At 43.8% G+C, this 23,589-nt stretch overlaps 1 protein-coding gene across 2 annotated transcripts in view; it reads left to right on the plus strand.

Annotated features, from left to right (window-relative positions):
- The first annotated feature begins 339 nt into the window (after nucleotides 1-339).
- Nucleotides 340-23,589, plus strand: part of CCDC113 (coiled-coil domain containing 113) — a 30,691-nt gene continuing 7,441 nt past the window's right edge. Inside the window, exons 1-7 of one of the 2 annotated variants that reach the window (XM_025370362.1) lie at nucleotides 340-519; nucleotides 3,445-3,571; nucleotides 4,715-4,876; nucleotides 9,117-9,272; nucleotides 10,583-10,663; nucleotides 13,429-13,584; nucleotides 18,692-18,799. In XM_025370362.1, coding sequence (XP_025226147.1) covers nucleotides 419-519; nucleotides 3,445-3,571; nucleotides 4,715-4,876; nucleotides 9,117-9,272; nucleotides 10,583-10,663; nucleotides 13,429-13,584; nucleotides 18,692-18,799 — 891 coding nt within the window. In that variant the 5' untranslated portion in view covers nucleotides 340-418. The remainder of the gene's footprint in view (nucleotides 520-3,444; nucleotides 3,572-4,714; nucleotides 4,877-9,116; nucleotides 9,273-10,582; nucleotides 10,664-13,428; nucleotides 13,585-18,691; nucleotides 18,800-23,589) is intronic. The other variant, XM_025370363.1, reaches the window with a different exon arrangement.

Consider the following 23,589-nt stretch of genomic DNA (forward strand, 5'->3'; position numbering starts at 1 on the left):
AATCGTGTTAATTTTCTGGGCCCCAGTTTCTTTATTGGGAGAATGGAGACAGTGAAAGATACCATTATAAAGTTGTGGCGAAGGTTTTTCAAAAACTATGCTAAACACGATGCCAAGGACACAGTAAGTGCTGAGAAACAGCAGCTGCTATTATTACTATCAATTTAAGAGTTATTGTTAAAGAAGTGAAACTGAACGCACTTAGGCGTGCGGTCAATGCCAGCAAACTGGCTGGGTCCGCACGGAGACAGGCTGGGCAGGGCGGGGAGGGGCCACCGGAAGCCCCACCCCTTTCCTCGCGTCTGGTCGCCCGGGTAACGCGCCGCCGCATCGCCGCGTCGCAGCCGGAGTGACGTGTGGCGCCGGCACCTGGAGCTCCTGGGCACACGGCATTGGCAGGGACCACTTCGGTAGAGTGATGACTGATGATGAGATCGAGAGCGTCCTCTCCGACTCCCATGAAGGGTCGGAGCAGGAGCTACCTGTTATCCAGCTGTGCAGGCTGGTGGAGGAGCTCAGGTACCGCGGCCCGCGCCTGGGGGCCGCCCCTCTTCCTCCTGGGCCCTCCTCCCGGGGCGGCCTCGGACCTGGGGACTAGCATGGAGAAGATCCAAGCTCGCACTGAGCACTGGGGAGACTTTGCCTCTGCTCCTGCGTCTCCACCACCACTGAACCAACAAGCTGTTGGTGGAGCTAGATCCGGGTGGTGGGGCGAGGGGGTGGGGCCGGTGGTGGGAAGCCCAGAGGGTAATTGGGAAAGTGAGAGTTTCAGCCGGATGAGTCTCTCTCGTGCCAGACGGTGTGCTTAGCCGATCCACAATTCTACAGAGGCAAGTTGGACCAGGTGACTTCTAAGCCCTTTTCTGATGCTAAGATTCTATGATAAGGCCGGGCACAGTGGCTCACGCCTGTAATCTCAGCACTTTAGGAGGCGAGGCGGGCGGATCACTTGAGGTCAGGAGTTTGAGACCAGCCTGGCCAACATGGTGAAACCCCATCTCTACTAAAGATACAAAAATTAGCCAGGCGTGGTGGCGCGTGCCTGTAATCCCAGCTACTCTGGAGGCTGAGGCAGGAGAATCACTTGAACTTGGGAGGCGGATGTTGCAGTGAAGCGAGATTGTGCCACTGCACCCCAGCCTGGGCGACAGAGAGAGACTAAGTCTCACAAAAAAAAAAAAAAAAAAAAAAAATCTGTGATAAAACTAACACGGCAGCAGAATAGAAACCTAGCTACTGAGATGGTTTTAGTATGAGGCAACGTGTGCCTGAACCTGGATATAAGCATGGAGATGGATAGTAAAGAATGACTGGCCCAATAGTCTGCGTTTATTTTATTTTATTTTAGTTTTGCAGTCTACTTTATATCTACTACTATAGCAAGTAAATTGGATATCAAGATTCCATGATGTAGTTTAGTTGTACGACTTGCTGGTCTTGCACAGAATATCCTAGCTCTAGCAGCTGAATAGATGTTACTTCTACACAGCTACAAATACTTTAGGTCAGAACTGAGGTATTATTACTAATAGTTCTCATTTTTGAGTGTTTCTATGTACCATGCATTTACATATATGATCTTATATGATGACACTGCAACCCTAGGAGGTGGGGGTAAGGAAACAAAGACACAGAGGTTAAGTCACTTCCCTAGGTTCACACAGTTAGTGGTAGTGCTGGGATTCAAACTCAGGTATGACTCCACAGACTACACACACCTGGAGCATGATATATGCTGAAAAAGCAAGCTAGTTTGATAGATTGTGTTTTCCATTCAGCCTTTTCCACTAGTTTGTTTTGTTTTGTTTTGTTTTTGATATGGAATCTCACTTGCTCTGTCGCCCAGGCTGGAGTACAATGGCATGATCTTGGCTCACTGCAACCCCTGCCTCCTGGGTTCAAGTGATTCTTCTGCCTCAGCCCCCGAATAGCTGGGATTACAGGCTCCTGCCACCACACCCAGCTAATTTTTGTACTTTTAGTAGAGATGGGGTTTCACCATGTTGATCAGGCTGATCTCGAACTCCTGACCTCAGGTGATCCACCTGCCTCGGCCTCCCAAAGTGCTGTGATTAGAGGTGTGAGCCACCACGTCTGGCCCCACTAGTCTTAAAATTCAGCCAAACAGGAATTATTAAAAGTAATAGCAAAAACTGCAGTTACTTTTGCACCAATGTAATAGATCAATAACACATGAAAACATCAAAGTTGTTCTCTCTCTCTTAAATATATATATACATATATATGTGTGTGTAACACACACACACATACACACATAAGAGAAGTTAAGAAGTTAAAAAGGTTATAACCTTGGCATATACAGGATAAACTGGGTATGTTTTCTTTTCCTCTGTTCAAAGTTTTCCACAGTTTATGATAAACTTCTGGTTGATACTTTTCATCTATTGGGTGCTGGAAATAAAAGAACTGAAAAACATAAACCAAAGGAAACATCTGAAGATTGTGGGTGTGTGTAACTTCAATATTATAGTAATTCAGGGTGGGCACAGTGACTATTATTGCCTGTAATCTCAGCACTTTGGGAAACCAAGGTGGGAGGATCACTTTAGGCCAGGAGTTGGCGCCTAGCCTTGATAACATAGCAAGATACCACCTTTACAAAAATTTTTTTAAATTAGCCAGGCATGGCGTTGTGCACTTGTAGTCCTAGCTACTTGGGAGGCTGAGGCAGGAGGATTGCTTGATCCCAAGAGTTCAAGGTTACAGTGAGTGCAACAGAGTAAGACCCTGTCTCTTAAACAAATTTTAAAAATATGTATATATATAATATATAGTAATTCAGAAATAATTTCCCAAATGGGTTCAATGATACTTGAAACCTATGACAATTTTCAATGTAATACTAGTGTTCTGAATTTTATGGCTCATTAAACATATTAATAAAAATATCAAATATATAGCACTTACTATGTGTCAGGCACTGTCCCAGAGGCTTTGTCTTCCTTATTAGAACCCTAAAGTTCTATTCTTTTTTTTTTTTTTTTTTTTTTTTTGAGACGGAGTCTCACTCTGTCGCCCAGGCTGGAGTACAGTGGCCGGATCTCAGCTCACTGCAAGCTCCGCCTCCCGGGTTTATGCCATTCTCCTGCCTCAGCCTCCCGAGTAGCTGGGACTACAGGCGCCCGCCACCTCGCCCGGCTAGTTTTTTGTATTTTTTAGTAGAGACGGGGTTTCTCCGTGTTAGCCAGGATGGTCTCGATCTCCTGACCTCGTGATCCGCCCGTCTCGGCCTCCCAAAGTGCTGGGATTACAGGCTTGAGCCACCGCGCCCGGCCAGGTTCTATTCTTATACCCATTTTATAGGTGAGGAAACTAAGGCACCAAGAGGTTAAGGGGTCTTGCAGGTCCACTAGTTATTAAACACTAGTTATTTGGGGTTTAAACTCTTATTACTAGAACTTACTCAGGTACCCTGTCTTGCAGCTATGTAAACTCTGCTCTCAGAACTGAGACTGAGATGTTTGAGAAATATTACGCTAAACTGGAGCCCAGGGATCAGCGACCTTCACGATTATCAGAAATTAAAATGTCAGCAGCAGATTATGCACAGGTACACAATGGAGATCTAGAACATTCTTTTATTGTTTGTCCCCTTAAATGCAAGTGGCATTTGTGTATCTGCCTTTGGTGTGCCCTCTATGGCCAATTGACCATGGGACCTTCTTCTCCCTGTTTTACTTTTGATTTTTCTTTGCCCTCTAGGGTTTCTCTTTCAAGTGACTACGAAAGAAATTGGGTTCAGTTAATAGTGGATTGACTCTCCCAGCATATCTTAGTTTACTTGAAAGAATTTCTTTTGGCTAGGTGCAGTGGCTCAGGCCTGTAATCCCAACGCTTTGGGAGACTAAAGTGGGAGGATCACATGAGACCAGGAGTTCGAGACCTGCCTGGGCAATATTTCTAGACCCCATCTTTACAAAAGAAAATTCTTAAATTAGCCAGATGTAGTGACATGCACCTGAAGTTTTAGCTACTTGGGAGGCTGAGGTGGGAGGATTACTTGAGCCCAGGAGTTTGAGGCTGTAGTGAGCTATGATCACACTGCTGCACTCCAGCCTGGGCAACAGAGCAAGACTCTGTCTCAAAAGAATTTTAAAAAAAAATCATTTAAATTAAGGGACTCAACTGTTTACAAGGCCCAGCCAGCCACCTAAATGAGGAAAGTAGGCCTGGCACAGGCCCTTGTCTCAAAGGGGTTATCTGTGGAGGCTTATCCTTTGAAGGCCAAGCAAACCCATATGTACCCTGGACCACCCACTTCTGACCTTTGCCTTAAATGCATAGAAAGTCCAAGATGTTTGTTTGTCTGTTTTGCTGAACACAGTCCCCCACGGATGCAGTTTCTTTCCTGTGTTCAGCTCAGGAAGTACCTCTGAGCTTCCCCTGTCCTTGACTTGAATGTTAGTCTATAGCAGGTTCACAGCCTTTCCACCTCAAGATGTTTACCCTTATTTATTTTCACTTCATTGTCAAACATAGGCCTTTGAAGTATTTAGTGCAGGGGCTTACGATGACTTGAGAAATAAATGTCAGCTCAGGCCTAATATCCAGCATCCTTTTACCGTGAATTTATTCTCCCCGGCTGTCACTCTGGAGAACTTCTAGCAGGTCAAAGGATCATTTCGATGCCTACCTTGGGCTGGTTCATTACTAATTCCTCTTTGACAATGGCTTTGTTTCTGTTGGGTTGCAGTTTCGAGGCAGGCGTAGATCCAAATCCCGGACAGGTGTGGACCGTGGGGTGGGCCTGACTGTCGACCAAAAACTTGAGCTGGTACAAAAGGAGCTGGAAGACACGAAGGATGACTTACGGCACATGAGGGCAAATGCGGAACGCGACATGCAGCATCACGAGGTACACCTTCCTCCCGGCGCAGCCTGTCCTGCCCAGGCTCCCCACCTCCACCCCATCAAGAGGTATCTAGAGTGGGTTCATGTGATTGTTGGGGCTTTAGAAGAAACACAAGTAGGATGAGGCGAATCCAGGGCCTATCTTCAAGGAACTTACCACCTGCTTGTGGGGACGACATATTTTTGAACTTTTTTTTAATGGGAAATTTCAAAAATACACAAATGTAGAGAGGCTAGCACAACAAACCCCTATGTACTCAACACCTGGGTGCAGTGATCATCAACATATGGCCTCTTTTGGTTGATCAACTTTCCCTTCATCTGGCTGGGTTACTAGGACGTGAATCCTAGTGAATCTCTGTACATAGTTCAGTATATATCTTTAATATATGAATTCTTTTAGAAGACATAACTACGATAACCCTAAATGCTCTTAAAATTTTACAATAATTTCTTTCTTTTTTTGGGGGGGGGATGGAGTCTTGCTCTATTGCCCAGGCTGGAGTACAGTGGCGTGATCTCGGCTCACTGCAAGCTCTGCCTTCTGGGTTTATGCCATTCTCCTGCCTCAGCCTCCTGAGTAGCTGGGACTACAGGCACCCGCCACCACGCCTGGCTAATTTGTTTGTATTTTTAGTAGAGAAGAGGTTTCATCTATTAGCCAGGATGATCTCGATCTCCTGACCTCGTGATCCTCCTGCCTTGGCCTCCCAAAGTGCTGGGATTACAGGTGTGAGCCACCATGCCCGGCCTACAGTAATTTCTTAATAATACAACAGGTTTGAGGTTTAAGTTAGTGTATTAGGGTTCTCGAGAGGGACAGAACCAAGAGCATACATGTATATATGAAAGGGAGTTAATTAGGGAGAACTGGCTCACATGATTACAAGGCAAAGTCCCACACAATCGATCGGCTGTCTGAAGGCTGGGAAAAGAGAGAAGCCGGTAGTGGCTCAGTCCAAGTCTGAAAGCTTCAAAACCAGGGAAGCCAACAGTGCAATCTTTACTCTGTGCCCGAAGGCCCTTCAGCCCCCAGGAAGCCGCTGGTACAAGTAGCAGGGTCTAAAGGCAAAGAACCTGGAGTCTGATGCCCGAGGGCAGAAGGAGCGGAAGGAATTGTCGGGCATGGGAAGAAGAGGGAGAGCCAGAAGTCTCAGTCCACAAGCTTATCCACCTTCTTCCACCTGCTTTGCTCTAGCTGCTCTGGCAGCCAACTGGATGGTGCCCACCCACATTGAGGGTGGATCTTCCCCTCCCTGTCCACAGACTCAAATATCAGTCTCTTCTGGTAACATCCTCACAGACACACCCAGAAACAATACTTTCCCAGCCATCTAGGCATCCCTGAATCCAGTCAAGTTGACACCTAATATTAACCATCACAGTCAGTGACCTGAGTGAAAAGTCCCTAGGTCAGCATTTCTTTTTTTTTCTTCTTTTTCTTTTTTTTTTTTTTGAGACGGAGTCTTGCTCAGTCGCCCAGGCTAGAGTGCAGTGGTGCAATCTCAGCTCACTGCAAGCTCCACCTCCCAGGTTCATGACATTCTCCTGCCTCAGCCTCCCAAGTAGCTGGGACTACAGGCACCCACCACCATGCTTGGCTAATTTTTTTTTGTATTTTTAGTAGAGACAGGGTTTCACCATGTTAGCCAGGATGGTCTCGATCTCCTGACCCCGTGATCCACCCGCCTCAGCCTCCCAAAGTGCTGGAATTACAGGCGTGAGCCATCGCGCCCGGCCCCTAGGTCAGCATTTCTATACGGCACACATGCCCATGGTTCATGCCCTGTTACAGACTAATATAGTAGTGTCTCTTAGTGAGTCCAATACAGTCAATTTCCTCCAGAGAAGAAACATCACTGTTAATTCGGTTGCCCACAGGATGACGTTGTTGGCTTGCATTTGAGACCCATGTTGTATGAAAAATAGATACTTCTGTTCTATTTCTAAAGTTTTCTATTTTTCTGTTTCTAAATGTGGGCATTCACAGAATCACACTTGTCTCAAGAGGGACCGATCAGTAGACTCATGTCTCTCTCATTGATGCAACCATCTGTATACATCAACTGATCCCACTCTCCCACCCCTCCTATCTCTCTTTCCAAACATGCATTGTTGAATTCTAGCAAGTTAAAGGAGGTTGGGATGTGGTAGCATTATCCTGACCTGCTAGGTTGTGCAATGTAAGCATCAAGTGCAGAGACAGAGATCAGTATGGGCTAGAGTGGTCAAAAAGAATGTGTTGAGGAGGTAGGGCTTAAAAGGGACTTGGCATGATCTTGAAGAATGATGATATCTGTTTAAGGTACAGGGAAAGAAAGGCACCCCAGGTAAAGAGAATGACATGGGCAAGGAAGTGGAGGTGGGCACAAGCATGGTGAGCTCATGACATTGAGGAGGCTGGTGTGATTAGAGAAGAGGCTACTTTGGAGGCTGCTTTAGGAAGTCAGGTTGAGTAAGGCAATGATTTCTTGAGAGCCATGCCAAGGAGTTTATCTTTGATGTCTTAGGAAGCTGGACCTCACTGAGGATACTTGAGTAGGAGAGCAATGTGTTGAAAGCAGCATTTCAGGTGGATTGATGTTCTACCATGTGGAGATGATGGGGCTGGAAAGAGGCTGGAGCCTGAGGTCGGCCAGTGAAAATGCTTTTGCTTCTTGGTGCCCAGAAAAAAAGTCTGAACTAGGATGATTTGCAGTCTGGCTACAGATACTATTCCATTTTATTTTTTATAGTAAGGTGTGTGTGTGTGTAAGTGTTTTCTTATTTCCAGGCAATCTATGTTGTAGAATGTTGAAAAATACAGTTAAGCTAAAAGAACATTTGAAAACATTCACAATTTACCACTCACAGGTAATTTCTGTTGACTTTCCATTTACCTCCTACAGTTTAGATAATTTTCTATGCATATATGAATTTCTTCTAAAAAATAGTATCATGTTATTTTGTAAACTGTATTTTTCACTTAACAACATCTCTTTATGTCAATACATATATTCATTTTATAACTTTTTTTTTTTTTTTTAAGAGATGGGGCCTCACTGCATTGCTCAGGCTGGGGTGCAGTGGCCATTCACAGTCACGATCATGGCACACTACAGCCTCAAACTTCTGGCCTCCAGCAATCCTCTTGCCTCAGCCTCCTGAGCAGCTGGGACTATGGGCACCATACCTGACTTTATAATATCTTCTTTATTTTTTTCCATTCTCCCCCCTCAAATACTCAGGCTTGGAAGTATAATGTCTTTTTTTAAAAGTAACAGAAATATAATAAGAGTGCCTCTTTATTTCCCCACTAATCCATCTCTGTAGATGTAACTATGGTTCATGTATTGATGTATATCCTTACAGATATTTTTAATGGATAAATAATCTCAAATATGGAAATACATATTTAGATAGATACCTTGGCCAGGCATGGTGGCTCATGCCTGTAGTACCAGCACTTTGAGAGGCCGAGGTGGGCGGATCACCTGAGGTCAGGAGTTCAAGACCAACCTGGCCAACTTGGTGAAACCCTTCTCTACTAAAAATACAAAAATTAGCTAAGAGACACCACCCACATGGTAGTGGGTGCCTGTAGTCCCAGCTACTCAGGAGGCCGAGGTAGGAGAATTGCTTGAACCCGGGAGGCAGAGGTTGCAGTGAGTTGAGATTGTGTCACTGCACTCCAACCTGGGCAACAGAGCAAGACTCTCTCAAAAAAAAAAAAAAAGGCCAGGTGCGGTAGCTTACGCCTGTAATCCCAGCAATTTGGGAGGCCAAGGCGGGCGGATCACAAAGTCAGGAGATCATGACCATGCTGGCTAACATGGTGAAACCCCATCTCCACTAAAAATACAAAAATTTAGCCGGGCGTGGTGGCAGGCACCTATAGTCCCAGCTACTCGGGAGGCTGAGGCAGGAGAATGGCGTGAACCTGGGAGGTGGAGGTCGCAGTGAGCCGAGATTGTGCCACTGCACTCCAGCCTGGGCGACAGAGCAAGACTCCATTTAAAAAAAAAAAAAAAGATAGATACCTGACATCTGTTTTTGTTTGCTCTCTTTTTATGGATTCTATTTTTCAAAGAATGCTTTTAACTAATAACATTGAATAGTCAAGTTTGTATCTTAAGGATATGTTCCTAAGACTAAGAAGAAACATATTTTGGGACACAAAGAGGCCTGGGAACTTAGGTTTTCTTAGAGGACACATCCTTGAAGATTGCTGGAAACATTCTTCTCTCTTTGTGCTGATCCCCCAGGCGATCATTGAGGAGGCTGAAATTCGATGGAATGAAGTTGCGAGAGCAGTGCATGAGTTTGAAAAAGATATTCTAAAAGCCATATCCAAGAAGAAAGGGAGTATTTTGGCCACTCAGAAAGTGATGAAATACATAGAGGACACGAACCGCCGGAGGGTGAGTTGGCAGACAGAGCTTAAAAAGGGAAAAAACATTCTTGCAGGGATGTTATAGAAATCATCCATGTGAAGCAGCCTAGCTCCATTTGGTCTACCATAAATGTTGCCCACATATGCAGATTTTCTTTGCATCCCTGAAAGTGTATGTGTATATGCGTGTTTTAAAATGTATGTTTATGGCTGGGCGCAGTGGCTCACGCCTGTAATCCCAGCACTTTGGGAGGCTGAGGCAGGCGGATCATCGGAGCTGGAGGACCAGCCTGGCCAACATGGTGAAACCCTATCTGTACCAAAAATACAAAGATTAGCTGGGTGAGGTGGTGTGCGCCTGTAATCCCAGCTGCTTGAGAGGCTGAGGCAGGATAATTGCTTGAACCTGGGAAGCGGAGGTTGCAGTGAGCCAAGATCACGCCACTGCACTCTAGCCTGGGCAACAGAGCAAGACTCCATCTCAGAAAAAATAAATGAATGAATGAATGAATGAATGAATGCATGTTTATCAAGGTTAACACCAGCCAGGCAGGATGTATATTAACAGTACCTCAGATTGATTTCTGTTTTTTGTTTTGTTATTTGTTTCAAGATCTGTTATCTTTTCTTGAGAAAGGTATGAGACTGGTCTGGTCCAGCCTGTCTAGACAGATGACTGTGGAGTAGGACAGGTAAATCTCTTCTTCAAATTTTTAAAAAAAACCTTTTAAAAAATTGTTATAGAGATGGGGTCTCACTGTGTTGCCCAGGCTGGTCTTGAACTCTTGGACTCCAGCAGTCCACCCACCTTGGCCTCCTAAAGTGCTGGGATTACAGGTGAATCTAAAGCTCTTTGAGATCCTTTGTTATCAGGAGATAGACCTTGGGTTGTTATGAGAAAAAAGGAGAATTTGGGGGGTAACCTTCATTTCCAGAGATTTTACAATATGTCAAGCTTTAGATCCTGGAGACAAGGTAGGGTTACTAACCCTAACATGTTAAGAGTAATAAAAATTATGTAAACTACCATGGGAATACAAGACCAAAAATCATAAGATCATTTTGTCAGGAAAGACCCCTACAGTAGCATACAGCCAAATAATCTTGATTTTGAAAGCAATGTAAAATTTGCATGTTGCAAAACCAATGTCCTCTGCTTCTTGGTCATGAAATATCATACCAGCCCCAGCTTAAGTAGAAGTAAAAGGACCTAAAATAAGTGACAGAATGTTAGGGCTCAAGTTTTGGTTTGCAGCCCCAGAACCATCCACTTTTCAAACCAATGGGAAAAAGGAGAGAAATAGATTAAATGCATTAAAATATGCCTTTATGTTTTAGGATAATATGAAGGAGAAATTACGTTTGAAAAATGTTTCTCTCAAAGTTCAGAGGAAAAAACTGCTTTCACAATTGAGGCAGGTATGTGGTCCTTTCTCTCTCTCTCTGTTTCTTTTTAAGGTTACCATGGCAGGCTGAATAAGGTTCCCACCCCCACCCCAAAATGTCCATATCCTAATCCCTGGAATCTGTAAATACATTAACTTACATGGCAAAAAGGATTTTGCAGATGTGATTAATTTAGGATCTTGAGATGGGGAGATGGTTTTGAATTACCTGGGTCGGCCCTATATAATCTCTCTCCTTATCAGTGGGAAGCAGGAGGGTGGGAGAAGCTATGATAACAGAAGCAGAGATCAGAGTGATGAGCTTTCATGCTAGGGAGAAGGGGCCAGGAATCAAGGACTGCAGACAGCCTCTAGAAGCTGGAAATGACAAGGAAACAACAGATTCTCCCCTAGAGCCTTGGGAAGAAATGCAGCCCTGCTGAGATCCTGATTTGAGCCTCCCAACCCATTTCAGACTCCTGACCTCCAGAACTATAAGATAATAAATTTGCATTAAAGCCACCAGGTTTGTGGTGATTTGTTACAGCAGCAATAGGAAACTCATATGATGACTGTGCAGGCAAATCAGAGGTTTTCTGTAGACAGAGTTGGTGTGAATTTAAAAGACCCTCAAGACATACTCGTTGGCCCTTTCTGGGAAAATGGCCTGGTGGCACAGTTATATGTGCTTTGATGTGTCTAGCATCGCCACCAGCTGACCCTAATGGCTCCTGATGAAAGGCAGTAAGGCAAACATGGTTCCGTCCTTTCCTAGCTCAATATTTTTATTATTAACTTGAATTTGGGCACTGGTGGCATGCTCATCAAAGGGGGCTACTGACAAGGACACAAAACTGGGCAGGAGAATTAACACGTTGGGGCACTATTGCTTGAGTGACTTGGGATCCAGAAAGACCTCAGCAAGCTGGGACAGATTTAACAGCATGAAGTGACGAAGGACAAGTGTAACACCCTACACTTTTGATCCCCCAAAATACCTGATCAGGTACAGGTTGGCTTAGCCACAGAGTACCTGATAAAGTCAGCTCAGCTGGTGGTGATGCTATGGCGTAGGCTGCACTTATAGAAACACAGTGCCCAGAACAAGGAAGGGGTAGACTTTCTCTGCTGTGTCTGAGCGGCCCCTACATGTGTCATGTCACAGGGTGAGCCCCACCCTTGGAAGAATTGGCAAACTAGAGTTCACATCGGAGAGCAAGCCAGATGTCGGGAATAGAAACCATATCCAAGAGCCTGGGACTGATGTGCCCGAGGAGAGAGGGCCCAGGAGGGCCACAGCCATGTCTCCAAGTGCTCAGGGTTGCAGCAGGAAGGGAGAGCAGAGCTGGGTCTGTGGACGGAGGTGTCAGGGAAGGAGATTTGAGTTCAGTGCAAGAAAAAATTCTGCAGTGAGTGGTCCCAGTGGAGCTGTCTGCAGATCATCAGTTCCTGGTACTTGGAGGTTCATGCAAGCACGGGCATCTTGAAGAGGGGCTTTAAGCTGGAGATAGGGAGTAGATGGATGATCTTCAACCTTAATGCCGCTGCTACACAGAGATGACACAGACATGGGCCCTGCCCTTGTGAGCTCCTAGACTAGTGGACAGCAGTGTTGTGAGAAAAGGTGTGTATGTGTAATTGTATACAGAAGCTATATACCAAGGACTGGCCGGGTGCGGTGGCTCACATCTGTAATCCTAGCACTTTGGGTGGCCGAGGTGGGTGGATCACGAGGTCAGGAGATTGAGACCATCCTGGCTAACACAGTGAAACCCTGTCTCTACTAAAAATACAAAAAAATTAGCCGGACATGGTGGTGGGCGCCTGTAGTTCCAGCTACTAGGGAGGCTGAGGCAGGAGAATGGCGTGAACCTGAGAGGCGGAGCTTGCAGTGAGCCGAGATTGTGTCACTGCACTCCAGCCTGGGTGACAGAGCGAGACTCCGTCTCAAAAAAAAAAAAAAAAAAAGAAGAAGCTACATACCAAGGATCACAGAGCTAAAGCTTCCAGGGGCTCAGCAGAGAGAGGGATCACCTTCCAGTGTGGAAAACAGGTTGGGAGCATTGGAGCTGGAGGAATGGTTGTATTGGGGCTTAAGGAAGTTGTGTTGTTTTGGAAAGGGGAAGAAGATGAATCCCAGGAGATAGGACAGACAGCATGAGTGAGGCGTGGGAGTGAGGAACAGCAGTTCCCAAGTTGGTCTGTTGTCTGCCACAGATATAAAGTGGCATAGACCTGGCAGGGCTGGTAAGGTGGGCCAGGACAGGGAGGGAACCTTATACACTTGGGCACTGCAGTGCAGAAATATCAGATCAAAGATGGGGGAATCTATGGGCTGCTTGTCCTGGATTTTTCATGTTAAAAACAACTTTTAAATGGCCTGATTCTTTCTCTTCCTTCATGGCCCTGTTAGGCACCACCCACTGTGGGATGTCCTCTGTGTGTGACTCAGTCTTTCATCCTCCCCTGGCCTGGCTTAGCGACATCTGTGTGCCCTCTGCCCCCACTCCCCCACATTCCCCCGAACAACACATCCCACTGCACCGTACTGTTGAGTCAATGGCTTATCTGAAAACCCTCATATGCACTGCCTGGAGCCAGGGAACATTGTATTTACTTAAATCTCTATTCCCAGTGCCTAACACCATGCCTGGGACCAAACAGATGCCCAATATGTGTTTGTTGAATGACTGAATGGTGACTGACCTCCAAAGTCTTATCAAGAGTTGCAAGATGTGAGCCATACATTCAGAATCACAGCTGACGTATCATCGTTTCTTTCATCTTTCTGAGCTGTAGAAAGAAGAGGTGGGTGAGGCCCTTCATGATGTTGATTTTCAGCAGTTGAAGATAGAGAACGCTCAATTTCTCGAAACAATTGAAGCAAGGAATCAAGAACTGACCCAGCTAAAGCTCTCATCTGGAAATACTCTGCAGGTCCTCAATGCCTACAAAGTAAGGCCATCCCTGATGCCTAAGGCTCCCCCAAGGCTTTCCATACTCACCTTTCTGGCCACAGGGAGGTTCTTGTGCACCCCAGTTTCATACAGCGCTTAGGTGCCCCCTCACTGTCAAGCCATGTGTCCTGAAATTTCCTGAATGCTCCCATAACCCTGGCTGTGTGTGAGAACGAGGGTTTTTCTTTAAAAAGAAAAAAAAATAGATAGACAGATGATAGGTAGGTAGATGGATGGATGGATAGATAGATAGATGACTAGTCTGACTAATTGAATTAGGAGGTAAGGGCTATGCATCTTATTTATTTTGTTTTCTTTTTTATTGTTGTTGTTAATTCCCCAAGTGATTTTTATGGATGGTGAGTTTTGAGAACTAACCACATTTAGAGCCCTGTTTAATTTGAGCACATTATAAGCACTTTCCTGCTTAAAACCCTGCAAAGGAAAGCAGTCTTAGCTATAAATCAGAAAACTACTAAATAATGTATCATCCAAACAGAACCCTTTTGGGAGGGAAAAGAGGCACTATTAATAATTAGGCAGAGACTATAGGCACACAAAGGGCCTGGCCCCAACAGACGAGGCCATCTGGTTACCCTGCTAGAGACCATCTAATGTAGTATTCAGCAACTACAGGCCAGTGTATCCCCACCCACTGCCCTGTGAGCTAAGAATGATATTACAGAAGAACCTTTATAACCAATTTGATCATAGAAAACACTAACTGGAAACCAAATGAAGCAACATTGGTTTCTTCCTTAGAAATTCCATTTCTTTCATTAGTAGACCTATGTTCTAAAATATTGTACTCAATTATTATATCTTGAATTGAATCGATAAAACATTGGTAGGATTTTTTTCTCTTGTTAATATAAGTACACAATACCCACAATTTTGCTTCTGGGCTTGCAAAACCTAAAATATTTACTATGTGGTTCCTTACAGAAAAGTTTTGCTGACCCCTCGCATAGTGCCCAGGTGACAACGGTGGCTATGAGCTTAGGTAGCTCGCAGGTGGACTTTGTTTGGTCCACACAGTTTAAAAATGTGAATGTGAATGCGTTTAGGCCAGGTTTACGTTTGTTCAACATCTTCCTTTTACAAATGAAAAAACCGAGGGTCAAAGATGCAGAGTAGACAGGGAGCAGTGGCTCACACCGGCAATCCCAGCACTTTGGGAGGCCTAGGTGGGCAGATCACCTGAGGCCAGGAGTTTGAGACCAGCCTGGCCAACATGGCAAAACCCCATCTCTACTAAAAATACAAAAAATTATCTGGGCGTAGGGATGCACACCTGTAATCTCAGCTACTTGGGAGGCTGAGGCACAAGGATTGCTTGAACCCCCAGGGGCAGAGGTTGCAGTGAGCTGAGATCATGCCACTGTACTCCAGCCTGGGCAACACAGCAAGACTCTGTCTCAAAAAAAAAAAAAAAAAAGATGCAGAGTATTTGCCAAATTCAAGCAACAAGTTACTGATAGAGGTGGGACTCCCAGTCCAGTGTACATCCCACCTAACTCAGTGTGTATCCCACCCGACTGCCTTTTCCAGCATGTAGAAAACAGTGTGCTGGCATTCTGAAATTTATGTGTCATAAACATCCAACAGATCCTCGACTTTTAGCTTCTCTCATCAGTTTTTAGCTTATCTGATCACTGTTATTTATAGAGGAAGCCAATTCCTGTGACTCCCAGGCCCTCGTTGCCTAGAGAGTGAGTTGTACTTGCTTAGATCACACTGGACCTCGATCTTATCCCACGGAATCAGTTAAGTAGCACAGGGCCTGCCTGGTCTTGTGGGGGAAAAGCCAAGGGCTTTGGAAATGGAGCTACTGATTTTTAAAATCAAACTGCCAGGTTGCAGGGCCTGACCTCTTTCGGATGGGTCTAAACACACAGTGCAGATTGCTTGTAGTACCTGAGATCAGCAGCACAGGCCACCATGGGCAGAGTGAGAGCCATTCCTGGGGGAAATGGAGGCAGAAAAACTGAGTTGTGGAGTCAGACCTTGCCTGTGCTTGAATGTTCTGCTGGGGGAGGTGCTTCATCTAGGCAAGATTCTTCACCTCTTGGAAGCAAGTTTTGTGTCACCAGGATGGTGCTCTCTCTAGTATGTGTTATGTCCCCAGCATCAAGGATGGTGCCTGGCCAAAGCAGGTGCTTGGCCAATATTGCTGAATGAACTGCTTGCAGAACAGGTGTGTATTTGGTAGGCGTGGGAGGGTGACAGGAGGGGCCACTTTGATGTAAATATGAAACATTCATTCTCCCAGCAATCAGAAAATGAAAATAAAGAAACAAATATCAAACACCCAAGTGTGAAACCTTGCTAAAGACATGCAGAATAATTTTCCTCTATACTAAAAGTACCAATACCTTCAGTAGGGTAGGCACCAGGCTAAGTGCTAAGGGTACAGCATTGAGACAGCACCAGGCAGAAATGGGCTCTTCTCTTCTGTGAGTTTCATGTGTGAGCCTGAGTCAAGGTGGCAGCTTTTTCTCTGACTTTATGCCCTCAAGCCCTGCCTGGTGGAGTTTGGTGAAATGTAAGCATGTGACTACAGCTGTGATGAGTCACTCCAGACTGCCTGTAAACTAGTGATCTGGGGCCTTGTAGGTAGAATTCTAAGATGTCCCCAAGACTCCCCAGCCCCTGGTATCTACACCCTGTATAATCTCCGGCCAGGACTGTGAATATGATGGTTTCGGTTAAGTTCTGTTCTGTTCTATGATTCGGTTATACTGTATGGCACAGTTGACTAAAGACAGGGAGATCACCCACTTGGCCTGACCTAATCACACGAGTCCTTTGAAAGAACAGTTTCTCTGGAAGAGGAAGTCATAGATATGAACCATGAGGAGAAATGGCTGGAGGAGGTCTTCTCCATTGTGGGCTTGAAGACAGAGGGGCCACATGGAAGGGATTCAAGAGGGACCTCTGCAAGCTGAGAGCGACCTACTGCTGACAGCCCCAAAGAAAACAAGGGCCTTGGTCCTATAGCTTCAAGGAAGTACCTTCTGCCAGCAATAAGGGAGCTTGGAAGAGGACCCTGAGCCCTTGACAAGAACCACAGCCCTGGCGGACACCTTGATTTCAGCCGGATGCGACCGTGGGGGAGAATCCAGCCACACTGTGTGCAGACTCCTGGCCTATGGAAGCTGTGAGATAATAAATGGGTGTGGCTCTAAGCCACAAAAGTCTGTGGTAATTTGTTACATAGCAATAGAAAGTGAATGCAGTCCTTTTCAGAAGTGGCCTCCCCAAGGGACCCACATCTTGACTCGGCATCACCAATGCAGCTTTAATCAGCCTTCGTGGAGACTGCCCTGGCAGAGCCAGTGATGGCCTCGCTGCTACTCTTGTACCTCCATTCCTTCCTGCCCTGCCGCTCTAAGTTGGTGACCACTTGTCTTCCCTCCACTCTCCTTCCTCCCTCCTGAATTGCTGGATTTGCAGCAAAGTCCTGCCCCATCTCCCTGGCCCCACACCTCACCCTGTCAGTCTGGTCTCATTCACTTTTGCTTTCGTTAGCAGAGCAATTCTCAGGCAGGACATGGAACCGGGAATGAGCCTTAAGAAGTGAGGCCTGAAAATAGGAGTGGGGAAGAGAATGGCCCCTGGGTGCCGGAAGGTCCCCCAGGCAGGTGGTTCTAGTCTTCTCTGTTTTGACACCCGGGGGCAATGCCCTTGCCCCCTCCTCCTGCCTTCACTTTGACTGTGGCCCTGCCGCTCTCTACCCACTCTCCCAGCTCCTATTAGATCCTCCTCTCCTTGGCTCTTTCCTTAGCTTGGAATGTTCTCTTCCCTCTTCACCTAGACATACTGACTCAACCTTTCAGCTCTCTTTCCAGCATATATATATAAAATATATAATATATATATAATATATATAATATATAATATATAATATATAATATATAATATATATTTTATATATAATATATGATATATATAATATAATATATATTTTATATATAATATATTATATAATATATATTTTATATATACATATATTATATATATAATATATAATATATATATTTTATATATATATATATATTTTTTTTTTTTCAGGAAAACCTTCTCCAACCCTGTCCTGGCATTCTCATAGCTTGGCACAATTGCAGTCTTACATTTCTTCTTGCAATTATTTTACTGCCTTTCCCCTACTGCCCGGGCTGTGAGCCAGCCTTCTGGTGGCAGAGCCTAGTTTGCTTCACTGGCCAGTGCGTGGTGCAGGAGCTGGTGCCTGGTGGGTGGGTTTTCAGGGTTTGTTGAGTGAGCTCCCCCAAATCACTGTGTCTTTCCCTTGGCCCACTCCTCTGCCCAGCAAAGCACATCCCAGCGCCTCTGGCCGACTCTTCCCCACTGAGAGAGAGTGGTCAAAAGGGGACCAATCTAAGAAGCAGGGGTGGGGCCTGCAGGAGCCAGTGAAGGGCAATGATGCCATGGGAATCTGCAAGGCTGTGCTCCTGCAGGACTCCTCTAAAACTAGCAGGCCCGGCCTCATTAGGTGATGAGACGGTGGTGGAGCCTGTGGGCTGTGGGATCTCACTGTATGGGCTCAGTTCCCGGCTCCCCCTGGTCTCTGTGTCCTTGGGGAAATGGTTTTACCTCCCTAAGGGTCAGTTCTCTCACCTATAAATGGAGATAGCAGTAGCACCCACCTTATGAGGAGTATTCCCCACTCTCCATCCACATGAGATAGTCATGGCAGCTGTTTGTTGAATGTTCTCCATGTGCCTCAGCACTCTACCAGGCTGTCTCCTGTACACCTCTCCACAACCCTACATGGCGACTGGACCCAAGTTTAGAAAGGTTCTGGGACCTCCCCAAAGATCTCCTTAGTGAGTAGTAGGGCAGGATTTAGGTCCCCGTGTACCTTACTTCTTTGCCTGTCCAGCTGAGGACAAGACTCCAAGGTCCTCTCCTCCCGCACCAGTTCTCAGACATCAGGATTTGGAAAATCTGGGCAACAGTGAGAAAGGCAATTTGGACTTTCTGGATGGTCCTGCTTTTCTGTTCGTTAACAAAGAGCTGTCTCCCCTTCCTGCGGTTCTGAGAGGTCATCTTAGCTCAAGACTTGCTGTGTTGTTATATTTCAGAGCAAGCTTCACAAGGCAATGGAAATATACATCAATCTGGACAAGGAGATCTTGCTGAGAAAAGAGCTACTTGACAAAATTGAAAAAGAAACACTACAAGTAGAGGAGGTAGGAGAGGGCAAAATGTGGTATTTCTGGTATTTGTCTCTTGTGTTTATAAGGGCTTGAGTCAAGGTCTACCAAGATCTAAGCCACCTTGCTGGTTTATCTAGAAAAGCCTAGACCATAAAAATCAAAATAGCTCTGGGCCATCAAAGCACAAAGTGGCACTTGGAGACCTACAGTCCAGGTGTGTTGCATTTTACTGCTGAGTTGTGTTCTAGAGTCACCTCAGAAAACAAAAATTTCGTAGAGTCCAAATAACATTTGGGAATTCCTTAAGTGACCCATAAAGTACAATATTCAAAGTTTCATGTCTACAACCCCAGGAAAAATGTTTAATGCATGTAGTAATGTCCCTGATAGGAAAAAAAGTACACATGCCAAAATAGAATGTTTGATGTAAAGGAGAGACAGAGAGAGGAAAGAGAGAGAGAAAGAGAGAGAGAGAGAGAAACAGAGAGAGAGGTCATAACCATATGACATCTCGCCTGATACCCGGGCTAGACACTCACAGCCTAAGTAGCCTGTAGCAGAGACCACTGAAGGACAGCAGACCTGTGACCTCTGTCCTGGGCTCGCTCCAAGGCCTGTGGTCACTGTGTGAAGAGGTGAATGGAGTCATCTGAGCTCCCTGCCTATCTAAATTGCAATTTACCTCTCTCATTACTTTGCTGAGCATTGATAGCTGAATTTCCCTAACTTAAATGCACATAGGATGTGATGCAAAGAGAACTTTTTGGGGCGCAGGAGAAAGAGTGCTGGACTCGTGATCAGAAGGCCTGGTATGAGGTTTGGTGCTGCCAATTTCTAGTCTTGAACAAGTTTTTAAATAGGACTGTTTCCATGTCTGTGAAATAGATCTACTGCCCTTATTGTAGTGGCTAGAGAGGACCACATATAATGACGCTTTGTTAACCTCTAAAACTGTATGATTATTAGTGTCATTGTCTTGTGTGGCCCCAAATTTGCTTACAGTGGCCCCAAAGCCACAGGATTATTCACATCTAAGTTACGTCACAGCATGCACATCATTTTCTCGATGGAGAACCAACATCTTCCGCAAAAAAACCCCAGTCTCAGTACAGAGTGGCAAGAAGCAAAGTTAAAGCAAAAACCTGTGAACTCTCTTAATGCAGAATTGCTGTGGTCCTTATTTATTTTTTCCTTGGGTTGGTAGTTATTAGATTAAAAGTAAAACTTAAAATTGATTTTTTTTAAAGCCAGGAATTCACTGCTTAGTATATTTTAGTTTTCTTGTTAATGTTTTGAAAATAGCTTTATTGGAATTTAATTTATATACCATATAATCACCCATTTAAAGTGTATAGTTCAGTGGATTATAATATATTCACAGAGTTGTGTAACCATCATCACAATAATTTTAGAACATTTTCATCACCCCAGGAAAAAACCCTGCACCCATTAGACCTCCTTCCCCATAGGACAGGTGCAGTGGCTCACCCTGTAATCCCAGCACTTTGGGAGGCTGAGGTGGGCAGATCATTTGAGGTCAGGAGTTCAAGACCAGCCTGGCCAACATGGTGAAACCCAGCCTCTACTAAAAATACAAAAATTAGCTGGGCGTGGTGATGGGCACTGGTAGTCCCATCTGCTTGGGAGGCTGAGGCAGAAGAATCGCTTGAGCCCATGAAGTGGAGGTTGCAGTGAGCCGAGATTGTGCCATTGCACTCCAACCTGCATGACAGAGGGAGACTCCATCTCAAAACAAAACAAAACAAAAATCTACTTAAGTACATTTATTTATAAAAAGAAAGAAAGAAAAGAAAAGATCCTTCTCCATTCCCCACACCCCACTCTCACCCTCCGGCTCTCGGCGGCCACTAATCTACTTTATGCCTCTGTGGATTTGCCTGTTCTGGACATTTCATTTAAAAGAGATTATACAATATGTGGTCTTTTATGAGTGGCTTTTTTCACTTGGAATAACATTTTCAAGGTACACTTGTATCATGTATCATTTGTTTATTTTTATGGCTGAATAGCATTTCATTGTGTGGACAGACCACATTTTATGTATCCATTCATCACTCGGTGGACATTTGGGTTTCCACTTCAGGACTATCATGAGTCATTCTGATATGAACATCCTGGTACAAGTTTTTCTGTGGATACGTGTTTTCTTTTCTCTTGACGTGTTTTCTTTTCTCTTGGACATATACCTAGAAGTGGAATTGTGGGTTATACATGGTAATTCTATGTCTAACACCTAGAAAAACTAGCAATCTGTTTTTGAAAGTGGCAGCCCCATTTCGTATTCCCACAATGTGTGAGGGTTCCAGTTTCCGTACATCTTTGTTATTCTCAGTTTTTTTAAAAAATGGCCATCCTACTTGGTATGAAGTGATATCTCGTTGTGGTTTTTGTTTGAATTTTCTAATGACATGGAGCATCTTATCATGTGCTTATTGGCCACTTGTCTTTCTTTGAGAAATGTCTAGTCAAGTCCTTTGCTTAGTTGAGTTATTTATCTTTTTAACTTACCCATTGTAAGTTGAAAATATCGTAAGTTAAAAATGCATTTAACATACCTGACCTACTAAACATTATAGCTTAGCCTAGCCTATCTTAAATATGCTCAGAACACTTACATTAGCCTACAACTGGGCAAAATCATCGAACACAAAGTCTGTTTTATAATAGGGTGTTGAATGTCTCATGTAATTTATCGAATACTGTACTGAAAGTGAAAAATGGGTTATGTCGGTACTCGAAGTATGGTTTCTACTGAATGTGTGTTGCTTTAGCACTATCTTAAAGTAAAAAAAAAAAAACAACTTAAGTTGACCCATTGTAAGTCAGGGATCATCTGTATAAGATTCACAAATATTTTCTCCCATACTGTGGATTTTCTTTCACTTTCTTGATAGTTTTGTCTGCAACACAAACGTTTTTAGTTTTGGTAGAAGTCCAATTTATCCATTTGTTTTCTTTTGATCTTGTGCTTTTGGTGTCATATATAAGAAATCATTGCCTTACCCAATATCATGAAGATTTTCTCCTCTGTCTTCTTTTAAGAGTTTTATAATTTTAGCTCTTATGTTTAGGTTTATAATCGATTTTGAGTTAATTTTTTTAAATGGTGTGCGCGAGGAGTTCAAAAGCTGAAAGAAGAAAGGAGATGAAATATGTTCACAGAGTTTGTCATATGAACTTTTTGTTTACTTTTCTTCCTGTGAATTTGAGTTACTATCTGATGTTTCTTATGTAAATACAGCTTTGTTTCAACCTGCCTCCTTTGTGCTGTTACTGTCAAATACACTCCATGATTACATGTTATAGTTCCCCAAATACAATTATATATGTATTTTTATATACTTGCTTTTTAAATCAGTTAAGAGAAGAAATATGCAATTATACTGTCTTTTATAATTACCTATTATACAGTTAATTTTATTTGCACTACTTTTTAAATGTCGATTTCATATTCCTGTAGGGTATCACTTGTTTTCAGCTTGAAGAACTTCCTGTAGTATTTCTTGTAAGGCAGGTCTGCCAACCATGACTTCTGTAGGTTTTTGTTAATCTGGGAATGTCTTTATTTTTCCTTTATTTTTCAAAAATAAACTTTTATTTTAGAAGTTTTAGATTTACAGGAAAATTGTGAAGATAGCACAGAGAACCGCCATACACCTCATACCCAGTTTCCCCTATTTTAACCTCTTATATCAGTAAAATGTGTTTATTACAGTTAATGAACCAGTATTGATACAGTATTATTAATCAAAGTCTGTGCTTTTGTCACATTTCCTTAGTTCTTACCTAACGTCCCTTAACTGTTCCAGGATCCCACCCAGGATATCCACATTACATTTACTGCTATGTCTCCTTAAGCTCCTCTTGGCTGAGACAGTTTCTCAGAATTTCCTTGATGTTGATGACCTTGACAATTTTGAGGAGTACTTGTCAGGTTTTTGTAGAATGTTCCTCCACTGGGATTTGTTTGATGTTTTTCTCATGATTACATTGGGGTTTATGTGTCTTGAGGGGGAAGACCACAGACGTAAAGTGCTATTCACATCACATCATATCAAGGGAGTTTACTATCAACATGACTCATCATTTATGTGAACCTTGATCACATAGATGGATAGTATGTTACGGATTTCTTCACTGTGAAGTTACTCTCCCTCCTTTCCATACTGTACTCTTCGAAAGGAAGTCACTATGTACGGCCCATACTTAAGGAGTGGGGATTTGTGCTCCACATAATTTATTTGGAATTCTTCTGTATAGGAGATTTATCTATTCTCCCCCATTTTTTATTTTTAACATCATTTATTTATTTTTAACATCATTTATTTATATCAGTTTCAATTCATAGATATTTGTTTTATATGTTGGGTTATAATATCATAAGCCATGCATTGTTTAATGATGGGGATACATTCTGAGAAATGCATTGTTAGGCAATTTCATCATTGTGTGAACATTATAGAGTGTACTCTATGATGGTATACCTAGATAGTATAGCCTACTACACACCTAGGCTGTATTGTGTAGCCTGTTGCTCCAGGCTATAACCCTGAAAAATATGTTATTATACTAAATGCTGTAGGAAATTATAATACAATGCTAAGTATTTGTGTATCCAAACATATCTAAACATAGAAAAGGTACAGTAAAGATATAGCATTATAATCTTATGGGACCATCTTCATAAGTGGTTCATTGTTGACCAAAATGTTTTATGTGGCATGTGACTGTATTACATTATTTATTTTGTTGCTCAGATTGTTCCAGGTTGGCCACTGGGAGCTCTTTCAGTTGAATTTGGT

This window comes from Theropithecus gelada, chromosome 20, assembly GCF_003255815.1.
Source record: "Theropithecus gelada isolate Dixy chromosome 20, Tgel_1.0, whole genome shotgun sequence".
NCBI lineage: Eukaryota > Metazoa > Chordata > Mammalia > Primates > Cercopithecidae > Theropithecus > Theropithecus gelada.